At 40.3% G+C, this 16,434-nt stretch overlaps 2 protein-coding genes across 3 annotated transcripts in view; one reads left to right on the top strand and one right to left on the bottom strand.

Annotated features, from left to right (window-relative positions):
- Ep300 (E1A binding protein p300) overlaps nucleotides 1–16,434 on the bottom strand; it is a 70,796-nt gene that overhangs the window by 34,325 nt on the left and 20,037 nt on the right. For both annotated transcript variants that reach the window (XM_039080287.2, XM_063264683.1), the window contains exons 3-8: nucleotides 10,325–10,501; nucleotides 8,100–8,361; nucleotides 7,067–7,180; nucleotides 5,182–5,427; nucleotides 2,326–2,419; nucleotides 1,642–1,779 (exon numbers count right to left, since the gene is read on the bottom strand). In XM_039080287.2, the coding sequence (XP_038936215.1) occupies nucleotides 1,642–1,779; nucleotides 2,326–2,419; nucleotides 5,182–5,427; nucleotides 7,067–7,180; nucleotides 8,100–8,361; nucleotides 10,325–10,501 (1,031 nt within the window). The remainder of the gene's footprint in view (nucleotides 1–1,641; nucleotides 1,780–2,325; nucleotides 2,420–5,181; nucleotides 5,428–7,066; nucleotides 7,181–8,099; nucleotides 8,362–10,324; nucleotides 10,502–16,434) is intronic.
- Nucleotides 11,051–11,567, top strand: Rps35al1 (ribosomal protein L35A like 1). The gene has a single exon (XM_039080288.2). The coding sequence runs from the start codon at nucleotides 11,173–11,175 to the stop codon at nucleotides 11,503–11,505; it is 333 nt and encodes a 110-aa protein (XP_038936216.1). The 5' UTR covers nucleotides 11,051–11,172; the 3' UTR covers nucleotides 11,506–11,567.

The raw sequence follows: 16,434 nt of genomic DNA, 5'->3' as shown, positions 1-16,434 counted from the left end.
CATCTATAGCAGACTTGCAGCTTGGGCTTAAACCTGTTACTTGTCTATGGAATACCTTCTTCTAGCTGGGCTGCTCGTCTGGCCTCAGTGTGAGCGGAAGTACCCAGTACTGCAGATACTTGATGCGCCAGGGTAAGGGGATACCCAGGGAGGACTCCACCCTCTCAGAGAAGAAGGGGAGGGGAAATGGAGAGAGTAGGAGGGGGATGGAGAGGTGTGGGCAATGATTGGGATATAAAGTAAAGAGAGAGAGAGAAAACACCCCAATAAAAACTCAAACATTTTAAGAACTCAAAGAAAATGAAAATTTGCTACTGTAGAATTTTTCAATGTAAAGTTGGGAATGGTGGCCAACATCTTTACTCTCAGTACTCAGCAGGTAGAGCGGTAGGAAAATCTCTAAATTCAAGGCTAACCTGGGCCACATATCCAGTTCCAAGACAACTAAGACTAGAAAGACCCTTCCTCAAAATACAAAGAAACTGGTATCCACTATATTAATTCCCTGGTAAAATATATGGCAACAGTAGTTTTTAAAAGACTTATTTCATTTAAGAATGTGTGTAAGAGGGGCTAGAGATACGGCTCAGTAGTTAAGAGCACTATCTGTACTTCTAGAGCTCAAGTCCCAGCAACACATGGCTTCTCACAACATCTGAGAAGGGGTCTGGTGCCCTTTTCTGGTGTGCAGGTTCTAAGTGAAGCTAGAGTACCCAGACATTAAAAAATAAATCCTACTATTGAGCCACACTGCCAGACCCAAAAATCAACAATTTTTATTCAACTAGCTTGCTGTTTATGTGTACAGTCTATTGGATTAGTGTGAAGGCCAGAGCACAGCACCTGTTCACAAGTCAGTGTTCCTCTTTCCACCATGTGAGTCTGGGGTGGACTTGACAGCAAGAGCCTTTACCCACTGAGCCATCTCATGAGCATCAGGTAAATGATTTAAATTACATTTAAAAACAACAAAAATAATTTAATTATTCTGGAATCTAGGCACATAAATTTATATGTTAACAAAGAAAGACTCGTAAATAAAATTAATTAAGAGGAAGAAGAAAGCAGAGAATAGATTTAAGAAGCCAGGCATTATGACATACATATGCACATAGCAACTTCAAGTACCAGAAGAAGAAGAAAGAATCAGGAATTCAAGGTTAAGGTGGGATATATAGAGATCCTCTCACGATCTGCTTCCCCTCAACAAGAAAAGACATAAAAGTAAGTTATCAACACTATCAACAGCCTGGATACACAAAGGTAGTTATCTGTCATTAGTGTTAATATTTCTAACACTTTGGAGGCATTATTTTTAAAATTTTTTTTTTTTTTTAATTTATATGAATATACTGTCGCTGTCTTCAGACACAGCAGAGGACGGCATCGGATCCCATTACGGGTGGTTGTGAGCCACCATGTGGTGGCTGAGAATGGAACTCAGGACGTCTGGAGCCAGTGCTCTCAATCGCTGAGCCATCTCTCCAGTCCTCTGGGAGCATTATTTTCATGAAAACTTTTATTTTTTATCTGAGGCAGGGATTCTCTGTGTAGACCTCAGCCCCCAAGTACTGGGATTGAGTGTCCTACCTCCCAGCGGGCACACCTTGTATGAATGACACATGCCATAGTCTTACTTACAGTTTATGAACAAGGTGGTTTCGAAGATCCTGAGTAATATCTTCATGCCACTGTTTTCGAATTCCAGTACTAGATGGCTGGGCTGCTGTGGGCAAAGGACCCAGAGAGGCCACACTGGCATTTTCATTCATCATTGGGCTTGAAAAATAAAGGGAAAAAAAAAATAGTATTAGTGAAAAAGTATTGAAGACAGACTTCACTTAATTTGAGCTATCAGTAATTGCTGCCATGAATGATGACTGAATCTATTTAAGGGGCATGTGTATGAGACTACACATTGTTTGTGTGTGTGTACTTCATGTGGACTCACATTAACTTTTACAAAAGTCATTAAGCAATAACTGAAAATAACATTAAAGGAAACATCCTCTTTGAAAACCTGATACTTGTGCACAGTACACTCTGATGATACCCATCATTGAAGAATGCACTGCACCCTGTTTCTTTGGAGGCTATAGATTAACCCAAGTTATTGAGTCCGTGACTCAAATGTCAAGTAAGGGGGTTAGGGATTTAGCTCAGTGGTAGAGCGCTTGCCTAGCAAGCGCAAGGCCCTGGGTTCGGTCCCCAGCTCCAACAAAAAAAAAGAAAAAAAAATGTCAAGTAAGGCTATATACATGGACATACTGCTTATTCCTACCTCTAAACTAAGAAAATCTGAAGGGACTCGAGGTACAAACTTACTTCTGAGAATTTATGGTTGAATGCAACATGGAGTCAGAAAGAAGATTCGGTGTCTGAACCCCTACACCTCCATTTACACCCATAGGACTGGCACCTAGGGCAAAACAAAGCAACCGAAGAAATAAAGCCACCATAAAATAATACCATGAACAAAGATGTCAAATTAGAAAAAAGGTATTACATGTTATCAACAATGCAATTAACAACATATAAAGACTAACACATGAAATTAAAAAAAAAAAAAGGGAGGGAGGGAGAGAGAGAGAGAGAGAGACCAAGAACCCCAGAAGTTGGAAAAAAGGCTCAACTGGTAAAGTGTTGCTGCACAAGCACAAGCATCAGAGTCCAAATCTCACACACACATATAAAACATGGCTGTGGTTGACACTCAAGTCCCCCTATTGCCAATACAGATGGTCTCCAGACATTGTTCTCAGCCAATCTAGCAAATGAGTGAGCACCGGGATAATAAAGAAGACAGACTCAAAAACTAAGGCAGAGTGAAATAGGAAAACACAGAGTGTTTCAAAAAGGGGGATGGAGTGGGGGTGTGACATTTTAAATCCCAGCACTCAATGCAGAGGCAAGCTGACCTCTGTAAGCCAGAGGTCAGCCTGGTCTACCAAAGTGAGTTCCAGGACAGTCAGAGTTACCCAGTGAAACTCTGTCTCAAAACAAACAAAACGGGCTGGAGAGATGGCTCAGTGGTTAAGAGCACTGACTGCTCTTCCAGAGGTCCTGAGTTCAATTCCCAGCAACCACATGGTGGCTCACAACCATCTGTAAAGAGATCTGATGCCCTCTTCTGGTGTGTCTGAAGACAGCTACAGTGTACTCATATAAATAAAATAAGTAAGTTGATCTTTAAAAAACAAAAAAACAAAACAATAACTGAGGCTGGAAAGATGGCTCAGAGGTAAGAAGCAGTTGCTGTCTTTGAAGAGGATCTGTGCTCAGTTCCTAATACATAACAGTCCATGACCATACAAATTTCCAATCCAAGAAATTTAATAACCTCTTGTTCAAAAAAAAAAAAAAGATGTATGTATGTATGTATATATGTATGTATGTATGTGTATGAGTACCCTGTAGCTGTCTTCAGACGCACCAGAAGAGGACGCCGGATCCCTTTTACAGATGGCCATGAGCCACCATGTGGTTGCGGGAATTGAACTCAGAACCTCTGGAAGAGCAGTCAGTGCTCTTAACCTCTCAGTCATCTCTCTAGCCCTAAAAACCTCTTCTGGTCTCAGGCTCTGCAGTGGGACATATATGGTTGAGCAGAAATATGCAAAATCCAGATAAATAAAAAATTAAAAAGCAAAAATAGGACTGGAAAGCTTGATATGTAATGCTTGCCATGCTACCAGGAGTTGAGTTCGCTCTGAGCACACCACCTATGATGCAGTGTGTACACTTGTAATCTTAGTCATGGGAAGGAAAAGACAGCCCAGCCCTGGGACTCTGTAGGTAGCTAGTAGAGCATAAAAGGCATGCTGAAGGTCCTAGTGAGAACCTATAAAAAAAAACCAAGGCAGAGCTAGAGAGATGGCTCAGTGGTAAGATATATTAACTGCTTTCCTAAGGAACACAAGCTTGGTTTCCATTACCCAGTCACAACCAGGTTTATCGTCACTCAAAATTTAATAGTTCTGATCACTCAGGGTATTCACAGGTACTTATGGACAGGGACACATGCACACACACAAACATGGAGGAGGGGCTAGAGCATGCACGCACACACACACAGAGAGAGAGAGAGAGAGAGAGAGAGAGAGAGAGAGAGCGCTGGAGAGATGGCTCAGCAGTTAAGAGCATTCACTGGCCGTTCTTCAAGAGAACCCAGGTTCAATTCCCAGCACCCACATGGCAGCTCACAACTGTCTATAACCCCAGTTTGACAGATCCAACCCCTTCACACAGAAAAATATACAACAAACACCGATGCACATAAAATAAAAATAATTAAAAAGACTACTGAACGTAAAAACATCTTAAAAAAAAAGCAGAGGGTGGAGATCATAAGAGCACTGAGTACTCTACAATAGATCTGGGTTGGATTGCAAACACCCACATGGTGGTTCTCAACACTGGTAACTTCAGTTTCAGGGCACTGCCACCTCATTTTTGGACTTTAGGAAAAAAAACACTCATAAATGTACAGACCTTGTCTGAAACCCCTCCCTCCAAAATTATGTATATGAATGTGTACATACACACACACCGAGAGACAGACACACACACATACACCCACAGACACAAAAACAAAAAACAAAACCCAAAAAGAACCCTTGCTGGTATTCCAGCACACCAAAATCTAACATTTGTAAGGACAAGAGTAGCTTAGCCAGGTGAGGTGGTGCATGATGAGGCAGGACTTTGAAGTCAGCCTCGTCTGCATAACAAGCTCTAGGACAGCCACCTAGTACACCTAGTACACCTAGTACACCTAGGGTTACTCTGCATAAAGATCCAGAAGACACAAGAAGACAGAGAATTAGAAAGGTTCTCACTTCTGGAACCTCAAACTCAACTATAAAGAATAGAAGGAAGAAGGACCGGATCAAAAAGGTATCAAGAGTTGGCAGTAATTGTCTTTGGCATATGGACTATAAGGGTGCTCATTATGCTAAAATTTAAAAACATCTCAAGTCCAAAAATCATTTAGTAAAATACAAGACGGAAACAGAAGAGGTAGGGAAGGAGAAGGGCAGAGGCAGAAACAATAGAACAGGGACAGGGAAAAGGAGAGAGGGAGGAAGAAAGGAAGCATGCCCACAATTAGGTTAATAGTAATTTACACATGCTATCTACACATTTAACCAGTATCACCTCTGTACTGGAAGAGGCACTTACTCATGTTGTTCATGGACCGCATGCCTTGGGGAGACTGTCCAGACGGCTGACTTTGTTGATTCTTAGCTTGGACGGGGGGTTGTGGTGGAATCTGGTTTACTTGATAGGGTAGTCCGAGAGCAGCATAAGCTCGCTCTATAGAGCTGGGATCAATCTGACTGACAGTGCTTAGGCTAGGGGTGGACTGCTGTCCCACTCCTAGAGAGCTAGGGTTTCCAAGCCCGACTGGTGCTCCAGTCAAAATTGCTAGAAAAGACAAGAAAAAATATTTAAAATGCTTAAATGAAAAAAATTTTTTTTTTTTTGGTTCTTTTTTTCGGAGCTGGGGACCGAACCCAGGGCCTTGCGCTTCCTAGGTAAGCGCTCTAACCGCTGAGCTAAATCCCCAGCCCCTTAAATGAAAATTTTAAAAGTCTCATTTAATAAAGTGTCTGAATAGTATAGATCTATGTCTCCAATTAGTTTTTTGAACAATTTTCTAGATCCATGCTTTACATGCACTTCTGAATTTTTGGTTTTGTGAGACAGCGTTTCCCTTAGTAACCCTAGCTGTGATGGAACTTGCTTTGTACACAGGCTGGCGCTTCAAAGTCAGATCTGCCTACCTCTGCTTCCCTAGTGCTAAGATTAAAGGTGAGTGCCACCACCATACGCGGCTCCAAATTTCTCTCTTAACACTAAATACTTAATATTTTTTAAGAAAAAAATATGGCAGGGGTACTTTGTGAAGGTAATATTTTTACTTATTACTTTTCTGAGAAAAATCTCATCTTTGTTTAATAATTTTTAAATTTATTTTATAAAACAAATCTCAAACATATGCACACACAGACAGACAGACAGACACACGCACGCGCACGCGTGCTTTTAAAAAGCCAGGTGATAGTGGTGCAAGCCTTTAGTCCCAGGTAGAGGCAGACACTATCTGTCAGTTCAAGGCCAGCCTGGTTTACAAAGCAAGTTCCAGGGCAGACAAGTCACACAGAGAATATCTATTTTGAAAAGAAAACAACCAAAAAAAGGAACACCCTCCCACACCCTGATCTAATATCCAACATTTCTCATTTGACCTACTTGTTGCAAGTACGTAAGAGTAGCCCACTTAATGCCACAACAACAATGCTTCAGTTTTGAAAATTAAAAACAAACAAAAAGGGCTGGAGAGATGGCTCAGCGGTTAAGAGCACTGACTGCTCTTCCAGAGGTCCTGAGTTCAATTCCCAGCAACCACATGGTGGTTCACAACCATCTGTAATGGGATCTAATGCCCTCTTCTGGTGTGTATGAAGACAGCAACAGTGTGCTCATGTAAAATAAATAAATCTTTAAAAAACAAATAAACAAACAAACCCATTACAGTTATAATTATATTTCATTACAACTATAATCCCAGCACTCAGGAAGCTGAGGCAGAGATAGCAAGTTCAGTGCCAGGACGGGCTACATAGCAAGACTATGCTCTAAAGGCAAAAACAAACAACCAAAAACCCACAACAGAATAGTTATATTCTTTTTCTTTCTAAAGATTTATTTATTTTACATATGTGAGTACACTTGTCACTGTCTTCATATGCATCACATGAGGGCATCGGATTCCATTACAGATGGTTGTGAGCCACCATGTGGTTGCTGGGAATTGAACTCAGGACCTCTGGAAGAGCAGTCAGTGCTCTTAACCGCTGAGCCGTTCTCTCCAGCCCAAAAATGAGGAATACTTATTTTTTTTGTTTTACTAGTTAAGAGAGAAATAGAAAACCTTTCATTCAGAATGACATGGCAGGACCAGAGTCTCAAAAAAATCAAGCAGTCGTCTATACTCTGTCAAAGGGCATTAGTGGGCTGCTCAAAATACTTGGGTAAAAACCAGCAAGATTTAATCACTTACACTGTTGATTTCGCTTATCCCCAGCATTTTTGAGAGGAAGACACACAGGACAATCATGCCTTGTGCAATTTTTCCAGTGTGAAATGATTTGTCGAGAAGACGCACAATGTGCCACTAAAACAAAACAAAATATTGTAAATTTTTTTTTTTATTTACAGGAATGACATCCAACTTAACAAGTGCTCCAAATGTAAAGACACTCTAAGCTACAGTGCAGAATGCACGCTAAACTCTTAAGCTACAGTGCAGAATGCATGCCTCTGAACACTGACACCAGACATAAAGTATTCAATTGGGCAAAACTGTATTGTGTTGAGTGATTGCCCATATGGCTATATGGGAACATATCAATGAACAAATATCACAAAATATCACAACTTCCTCTCTAACCATATACTACTTACAAAAAATATTTTTTAGTTGTCATATAGCAGCTGTGTTCATAATTTCCCAAAGAAAATGCAATTAAGATTCTTTTAAAAAAGTAGATAAATTGAACTTCATCCATACAGTAGCCTTTTTAAAGATATTACAAGAGGCAAATGGGTAAGGTGCAGGTTGTAAAGATAGCTCAGTCAAGGGCTTGCAGCGCAAGCATGAGAACCAGAGTTCAGACCCTAGTGCCTGAAGTGTGTCCTGTTAACCCCAGTGCTTGGGAGGTGGTGATGCTGAAGTCCCAGAACAAGCTAACTGAGCGCTGGCTCAGCCTCATCAGTAGCCTCTGGCAAGTTTAGGGATAGAAACGTGTAACAGCAACAGAGTGCTCTTCTACCACACACAAGGCTTAGGGTTCAATAGCCAGGACCAATATAAACAAGCAAATATACAGCAATAAGTTGTATTTTATTGGTCACGAATGCACCTGGTATACAAAGTTGGCTTTATTTATAAAAGGGGTGAGCAAAATTTAATGTCAGAACACATCTATGTCTAAAATGCCATCAACATAATCAAAGTACTAAATAAAAATATCATCTTAAAACCTACTCACCCCCCAGCTCCAAAAAAAAAAAAAAAAAAAAAAGCTACTCACCTTGACAGGATTTGCCTGACTGACAATGTGTCATATGGTTTAGAACATTTTTCATGGTGCGACAGTGGGGAAGATTGCACTGCCTCACTTCTCCATTAGCTTGCTCCCGGCGCTGGCACTTGTGAGCATGTAAAAGGAGAACAAGCTGCTGCTGGATGAGTTTGCGCTTCTCTGGATCAGCTGTATGCGCTCCAGAACCCATCCCTGGGGCAACCGGATTCACCAGGCCTGGCTGTTGGACCGACGGGGTAGGCTGTTGGCCCTAACAAATGTAGCAAAGATACATTTAACAAAGTTAGAGTGCCATCTTAACAAAAACTAGGTATTTTCAAATTAAACCTTTGGTGGTGATCTACTATATGCTAGACTTTATTCTTTAATTTGGATGGGAAGAATGTACATGATTAAAAAGCTCTAATTATCAGAAAGATTAATGCAATAAAAAGATAAATTACAACAACTCTCAGTAATTAATAGTCAAAGTATGTAAGTATTAGACACAGAGTGCTAAACCAAAAGTAAGAATAGGTAAATCCCACACTCTCAGTATTAGAGGCTCAGAGGAAAGGGTAAGATGCAGAACTCAAGGCCAATCTTTTCTACAGAGCAAGTTTGAAGCCAGTGTGTCACCAGATTCTGTCTGAAAAAACATACAGGGCTGAGAGGTGTCACAGTGGCTGAAAGCACTTGCTCATTCTTCTAGAGACTGCATTTAGTCCACAGCATACATAGCTCAGAGCTCACAGACTCCTGTAACTCCAGCTCTGGGGAACCCAAGATGCTCTTGTAGCCGACCTGGGCACCAGCCTACTGATACACGCATGCAAGCGTGCACACTTGCACACACAAACACAGGAAGAAATCTTAAAACAAAACACAAGGGTTGGAATTGAAGACAAGTGCTACCATGTCCAGCAAAAAATACTTTCATACTGCTAAAAAAACTAACTTCTCCCAGTAGAAGTTATTCCTGAAGACAGTGAGGACATGTCCTGTTTATCTTTGTATTTTCTTTTTTTCTTTTTTTTGAAATACAGACAATGATTACAACACAAAATACTAAAACTTCTAAAAGAACAATAAAATTGCTGTAGGACAAATTTCAAAAAGTAAAACCAAACCATGTAATTCCTAAGTAGAAACTGAACCACCTGCACAGGTGTGGCTCCATCTCCACAGATTAAAGGTGCGCCCCAGCATGCCTAGCGTGCCCCCTTTCTTTGGTCTGTTTAAGATCTGAAATCAGCTCAGATTGACCTGGAGCTTGCTATGTAGATATGACTGGCCTAAGTTTATTGGAAGCCACCTTACTGGGAATTTTAAACAGATGAAAACTGTCCATTACAGATGCTACTTCATGAAGCCTAACCATAGCCACTCATGGACTTAGTTCCATCCCCACAGAGAAAAACAAAAAATCACTTTGTTAACTGAAAATAACTTTGTTACATTAATAGAAATAAGATTAGTGACACACACACACACACAACAAAAGAAAGAAAGAAAGAAAGAAAGAAAGAAAGAAAGAAAGAAAGAGAGAGAGAGAGAGAAAGAAAATTAGTATTCACAGCCCTTGAGAGAAGCCTGTGTTTGTCTTTAAGAGCAGAAAGGTTCTATTTTCCTATCCTTCAGTAACAATGCTTACCAGAGAACCTGCTGACAGACTTGCTGTAGTACACATTTACTCTTACTTTGAATTAGTCTTCCAACTGATGAATAGGTGCAGCCAATAAAAATCCATGAGGAAATTTTACAAAGTAAAATTCCATTCCAAGGCACAAGGGTGATAGACATCATGTATCTTAAGGATCCAAGTATATATAATACCAGTGTGTTAAATGCCAGCTTAATATGTTCACAAAATGGCTCAATAGGTAATTGTAATGACCTGAGTACAGTTCAAGACTAACATTAGAGAAAACTAACTTCTGCAAGCTGACTTCTGACATCCACAAGTTTACCATGGCATTGTGCACACATCTATTCTGTATGCACATAAATGCTAAAAAGAGAAAAGAGCCAGGCAGAGGTAGAGCAGAGGCAGACAGACCTCTGAGTTTAAGGACAGCCTGGGTCTACAGAGCAACTTCCAGGACAACCAGGGCTACACAGAGAAACCACGTCTCCAAAAACCAAAATGAAGGGAAGAGGAGGAAAAAAAAGAAGGAAAACAAAAAGAAAAGACAAGAAGAAAAGATCTTAATGAAGCAGTGTTAAGAACTCACCATGTTGGGCATTCCCCCACCAGTAACTGCTTTTTTGTCCATTGCAAATGGAGAAAGGTTATTTGGTAAAACAGTCTTTGTCTGAATTTGGAGACCAAGGCCACTTGCTCCAATCTGCTGTCCAGAATTCTGAGTGTATGGTGAACCATAAGGAGTGGGATTGCTCATCATTCCCATCTGCACAAAATTAGAAAACAAAATGTCATTCTCTATATTACTAAGCCTTCACCATGACCATACTTCATGTTCTATATTAGAAAACCATTTTAAATAAAATCCTTTGATTATTCTAAAAACATACTGAAAGACTCAGGAATATAGCTTAGCAGGTAAAGGTGCTTACTGTATGTAAAATTCTATCAACCTGAATTTGATCCCCTATATACCTGTAACCTATGACTCCACAAGGCCCTCTTACACCCGTACTCCTGGTACATGTTCTTAATGCACATACAATCAAAGTAAATACAACCCAAGTTTAAAAACTAAAGCACATTGGGGCTAGGGATTTAGCTCAGTGGTAGAGCGCTTACCTAGGAAGTGCAAGGCCCTGGGTTCGGTCCCCAGCTCCGAAAAAAAGAACCACAATAAAAGTATATGCTTAGCAAATTACATTTCACAAATTAAGGTTAAAAAAAAAAAATCTGAGTAACAGGTAGAGGCTACAGGATCAAAAATTTCAAGGTCACCCTCGACTATAGAACTAGAGCTACATCAAACTTTTTTTTTTTAAGATTTATGTATTTATTATATATAAATACACTGTAGCAGCGGGGCTTGCCTTCCTCTTTCCGCCATCTTGGCGCCTTTGGAAGCCCACTGGGAACAGGACTTCTAAAAAAACAAGTATGTCTGGAAGGCTGTGGTGCAAGGCCATTTTTGCTGGCTACAAGCCAGGCCTCCTGAACCAAAGAGAGTACACGGCTCTTCTTAAAATTGAAGGTGTTTATGCCCGAGATGAAACTGAGTTCTACTTAGGCAAGAGGTGTGTTTATGTGTACAAAGCAAAAAACAATACAGTGACTCCTGGAGGCAAACCAAACAAAACCAGAGTGATCTGGGGAAAAGTAACTCGGGCCCATGGAAAAAGTGGCATGGTTCATGCCAAATTCCGAAGCAACCTTCCTGCAAAGGCCATTGGACACAGAATCCGTGTGATGCTGTACCCATCCCGGATTTAAACTAATGGAGAGTAAATAAATAAAAGTAGATTTGTGCTCTTGAAAATAAATAAATGAACAAACACACACACACACACACACACACACACACACACACACACACACACAGTAGCTGTTCAGACACACAAGAAGAGGGCATCAGATCTCATTACAGATGGTTGTAAGCCACCATGTGGTTGCTGGGATTTGAACTCAGGACCTCTGGAAGAGCAGTCAGTACTCTTAACCATTGAGCCATCTCTCCAGCCCCTATATCAAACTTTTTAAAAAACTATCTTCTTTGTGCTCAGTTTATCTGGAGCCACCCCACTACAAAATGAAGAATGTTAATTTTTTTACACTGGCTTTGTTTGTGTATTCATGTGTGCCCATGCACACACATTGGCACGCACTTAACCATAGTAGTGCATGTAAAGAAGTTAGAAGACTATCTGATCTGAGTCAATGACACCAGGCCTGGCAAGTGTCTTTACCTACCAACACATCTCAAAACAGTCTCTCACTAAACTTGGATCTTCCTGATTAGGCCAAGGAGCCTGGCCATCACCTCTCCACTGTTGAAATTAACATGCCACCAGAGCCAGCTTTTTACTTGGATGCTAGGGACTTATTATTAAGTCCCTGTGCTTTCGTGGCAAGCATTTTACCAAATAATCTTTCTTAACCCCCACCTCAACTGCATATTCATACCAGGCTTGGTTCTGTGAGACCTATAATCCCAGCACAATTACCAGCTCTATGCCAGTCACATTTCCACTCTCATGTGACTGCTAATATTACCTTGTAAAGGAAACATTAAGATCACAATTATGTTCTTTAGTACCACCACTTACACTCTTTTCTTTTACGACATAATCTGCTATGTAACCAAGGCTGCCTTGGAAGTGCAATCCCCCTGCTCAGCCTCCCATGGCTGGATCATAAACATGAACCACCACAACTATGCTTATTTTGTGAGTGTTCTGCCTGGATGTATGTCTGTGTACCACTAACATGCAGTGCTTTTTAAGAACAGTAGAGGGCATCAGATCCCTGTAACTGGTGTTAAGGTTGGCTACAACATAGATTCTGGGAATAGTGACTGGGTCCTCTGAATGGGGAGAATTAGTGCTCCTAATTACTGAACCATTTCTTCAATCCTTTGCTTATTTAGATTTTAAAGTAGTATTCTAAAATAGTTATAATATTCATACCTATACTGAGTTACAGTGCATTTAACCATGTCCTTAATTAAAATGAAAATTTACTGAGACATAGTATAAAAGCCAGTTTACCACAGAACTTTGAATGACACAATAAAACACGTAACAAAATGTTTCTAAAAGTTCACAGAATAAAATGTAGACATTTGTAAGCTGCCTCAGTGTCTATAAATAATTATGTCAGCATTCACATATATCTCAGTACAAACTGGTGTTGTATCTGAGAATTCCCACCATCCCATTATTATACTTTCTGTCTCTTGAAGCCTTCCTTTTCTTTCTCCCCCACCAAACAGAATTAAAGATAGAACTATGTTTATGTCTGCTACACTGATGTTATTTAATCTCACTTCCTTTTATAGCTGATAATTCCTGATGTTCAATTACCCACCATAACACAGACACTGACCTAACCTGAAAAGGCAAAGAAAGGACCAATGTTGTAATCCCAGATTGAAACATTTCACCCTGCTGGGAGTTCCTTAAATAGGAAGCTATCAATTAAAAATAGCTTCAGGAAGTTCCTGAAACTGATCAGATTCACTAGATCCCTCCCTGCCAGAGTAAGCAAAAGGCTGAGTTCCCAACAGACAGAAGCTGAGCTGCATGCAGCTTTTCTCTCAGGAGAAAACTTCAAAAGAGGACTCTGAGGCCAGACAAGCTGCTTAGAAGCAGCAGAAAGTAGCCAAGGTGCCTGGAAGAGGTTTAGACCAACTGAGGCACATGGAAAGAATTTTCTTCAAGCTGTTGAGCTGCCTGTAGGCTTCCAGGTTCCCAGGTTTGTGAACCACCATTACTCACGCTGGGTGTGTTTTGGTAACGCAGTTGTCTTTGAGTTATTTCTTCTCTTGTAACCCCTCAACTCATATTCTGGTAAACACCTTAATAAAGCTCATTGGTTCGCCAAATAGGATTTTGGTGATATTTATACTTTAGTCTGTGAGTCCCTATTTGGGTAGTAGCCATTGTGTGTTGTGTCTTACAAGGGAAAGTTGTGTTACATAACAACCAGGAAGGGACAAGCAAAAAATGCCCTTACCCCACAAAACCCTTCAAGGTATCATTTTTCCTTTGCTAAAAATAGCCTTGAACATATTAAATATCTATTAATACTAAAGTTGCTGCAGAAAACTAGGATTGTAATAACATACATATGGACACATTACAAACCTAAATAACAGGGCTGAAGAGATAGCTCAAGCTGTTATAACCCCTTGTTCTAGCAAAAGACTCAGTTTCCAAGAATCTATATGGTAGCTCACACTTTCCATGAGTCCAGATTGAGGGGATCTTCCTCTGGCATTTGATGTCACCAAGCACACATGTACATAGTGAACATACATACATGTGACTAAAACACTCGTACATATAAAATAAAGAATTACAAACAAATAAAGAATAACAAACAAAACAAAGTATTCTACCAGGCAAGTACAAGACTGTAACATCAGCACCAAGAAGGATGAGACAAGAGACCTGAATTCCAAAGTTCTTGAACTTGAGACCAACATGGGCTACATAGCAAAACAAAACAGAAACAAAACCAGATTTGGTGGCAAATGAGTATGCCGTGTATATATATTCAGATCTCCCAGCAGGCCAGAGACATTAGATCCCCTGGAGCTCTATTTGCATGGGTTTGGGAACCACTCATCATAAATGCTGAAAACTCAGATCTCATGTAAGATCAGTACAAGCTCTTTAACTGTTTAGCCATCGTATCTCGACTACAACACACTAACTGTTAATGTAGAACTTTAAAGATCAAGAACTCTTGGTACTGGAGATACAGAGCTAAGATAATCTAGTTCTCAACTGACACTTGTGAAAACCTGGGCTTCATCCATATGTACCCCATTAACTGAGTGTGGGGTACTTGTGTGAAATCTCAGCATTCGGGATGCCGTAGTCGGAATATCAGTGTTAGACAGGAAGCTGGAGGTCCACCTGGGGTATCGAGATTCTATCTTTAATAAGAAACTCTCCTAACATTACATACAGAAATGTATCACAGAGTGGTACCAAGAGCAAATTCCAAAATTTATATTATCACTATTTGGGGGAACAGAATTTACTCTCCTAAAGTAAATACTCACTTGAATGAAGTTCAGAAATATTTTAGGGGGTGCTGGTGATCAATCCTAGTTTCTTGTTCATACTAAGCACACTTCCTGCACTGAACCCTGAACTACATCCTAAATATGGCAAGATCCACCCTCACCATCATCCTGTTTTTTGAGATAGTATCTACTATGTAGCTCTGGTTATCCTGAAATGCTCTGTGGCAGACTTGGCTGGTGTTTAATTCAGAGGTCCATCCATGTGGCTCTGGCTGCCAAGTGCTGGGATCAAAAGTGTGTGTTACCATGCTCAGCTTAAGATCTATTTTTTTCCCCAATGGTTGTGCAAGCCGTTAATCCCAGCACTCTGGAAGCAGAGGCAAGCAAATTTCCTGCAAGTTTGAGGCCTGCCTCATCTACATAGCTAGCTCCAGAACAACCAGGGCTGTTCAGAGAAACCCTGTCTCAAAAACAAAACAAAATAAACAAAACAGCAACAACAAAAAAATTTTAGATGTGAACTTCCCTATCAAAATTTAAGCTCTGAGGGTAGGAATTAGTGTTTTGTTCACTGCTATGTATTCAGGATATAATCTATGAAAGGACAGACTCGAGAGATGTCCTAGGAGACAACAGGAGGCTCACAGCTGGCTATAATACCAGCTACATGGGGAAACCCAATGCTTCTATGGGTATTGCATATATGTGTACGTACACACCTACACACACACACACACACACACACACACACACACACACACACACACACACACAAATTTAAAAGTAACATGTTTTTAACACACCAACTTAGGTTCCTCCCAACGAATCTCTCCTTCTCTGCTTCCTAACCCTTGTCTGACATAATTAGGTTAAGTTCCACATATCTTCATGTTGACAGCTGGTCTATACAAACAGCTAGGAAACAAAAGCAAGGTGTGATGTTCCGCAACTGATAAACAGCTACAAAAATTTATTCACATAAACAATAAAACTCAGCTGTAACTAAAAATGAGATTTGTAGGGAAATGAATGTATGAGGTAACTCAGACCCAGAAAGATAAATTCCACACAATCTCTCATGCGTGGATCTTCAAATTTTTAAATTTGTATGCTTAACTTCAGAGCATCTGCAGAGGTGAGAACAATACAAAGATACCATGAAGGGTGGGTGTGAGTGTGAGGAAAGAAGTCTTAAGGGAAGAATAATAAGTGAACACATTTGATATGGTAGAGCAAAGAGTACTGTGGGTAGAAAAAATTTTGGGGTTTGGGGGGAAAGGTTAGTCAAATCTAAAATTCTGTAAGCTCAATAAAAATACAATTTTGGGAGGCTAGAGAGATAGCTCAGCGGTTAAGAACACTGACTGATCTTTGAGAGGTCCTGAGCTCAATTCCCAGTGATCATATGGTGGCTCACAACCATCTGTAATAGGATCAGATGCCCTCTTCTGGTGTGTCTGAAAACAAAGACAGTGTTTTAAAAAATACAATTTCAAGGCTGGCAGGAACACTTAGATAAGGTAAAATATTTGGTGCTTAAACTTGAAGACAAGGCTGTTTAATCCCCAGAACTCACATCAAGGCTGGAGAGAAACAACTCCACAAAGTAGTGTTCTGTCCCTACAGAGGGACAGAAATGTTCACAAACACATCACATACAAATAATT

The sequence above is a fragment of the Rattus norvegicus genome, chromosome 7 (genome assembly GCF_036323735.1).
Source record: "Rattus norvegicus strain BN/NHsdMcwi chromosome 7, GRCr8, whole genome shotgun sequence".
NCBI lineage: Eukaryota > Metazoa > Chordata > Mammalia > Rodentia > Muridae > Rattus > Rattus norvegicus.
This window is presented reverse-complemented; position numbering and strand designations above follow the sequence as displayed.

Excerpts from the sequence above, each read along its gene's own strand:
- Rps35al1 (XM_039080288.2), top strand. The coding sequence starts at position 11,173 with ATGTCTGGAAGGCTGTGGTGCAAGGCCATTTTTGCTGGCTACAAGCCA.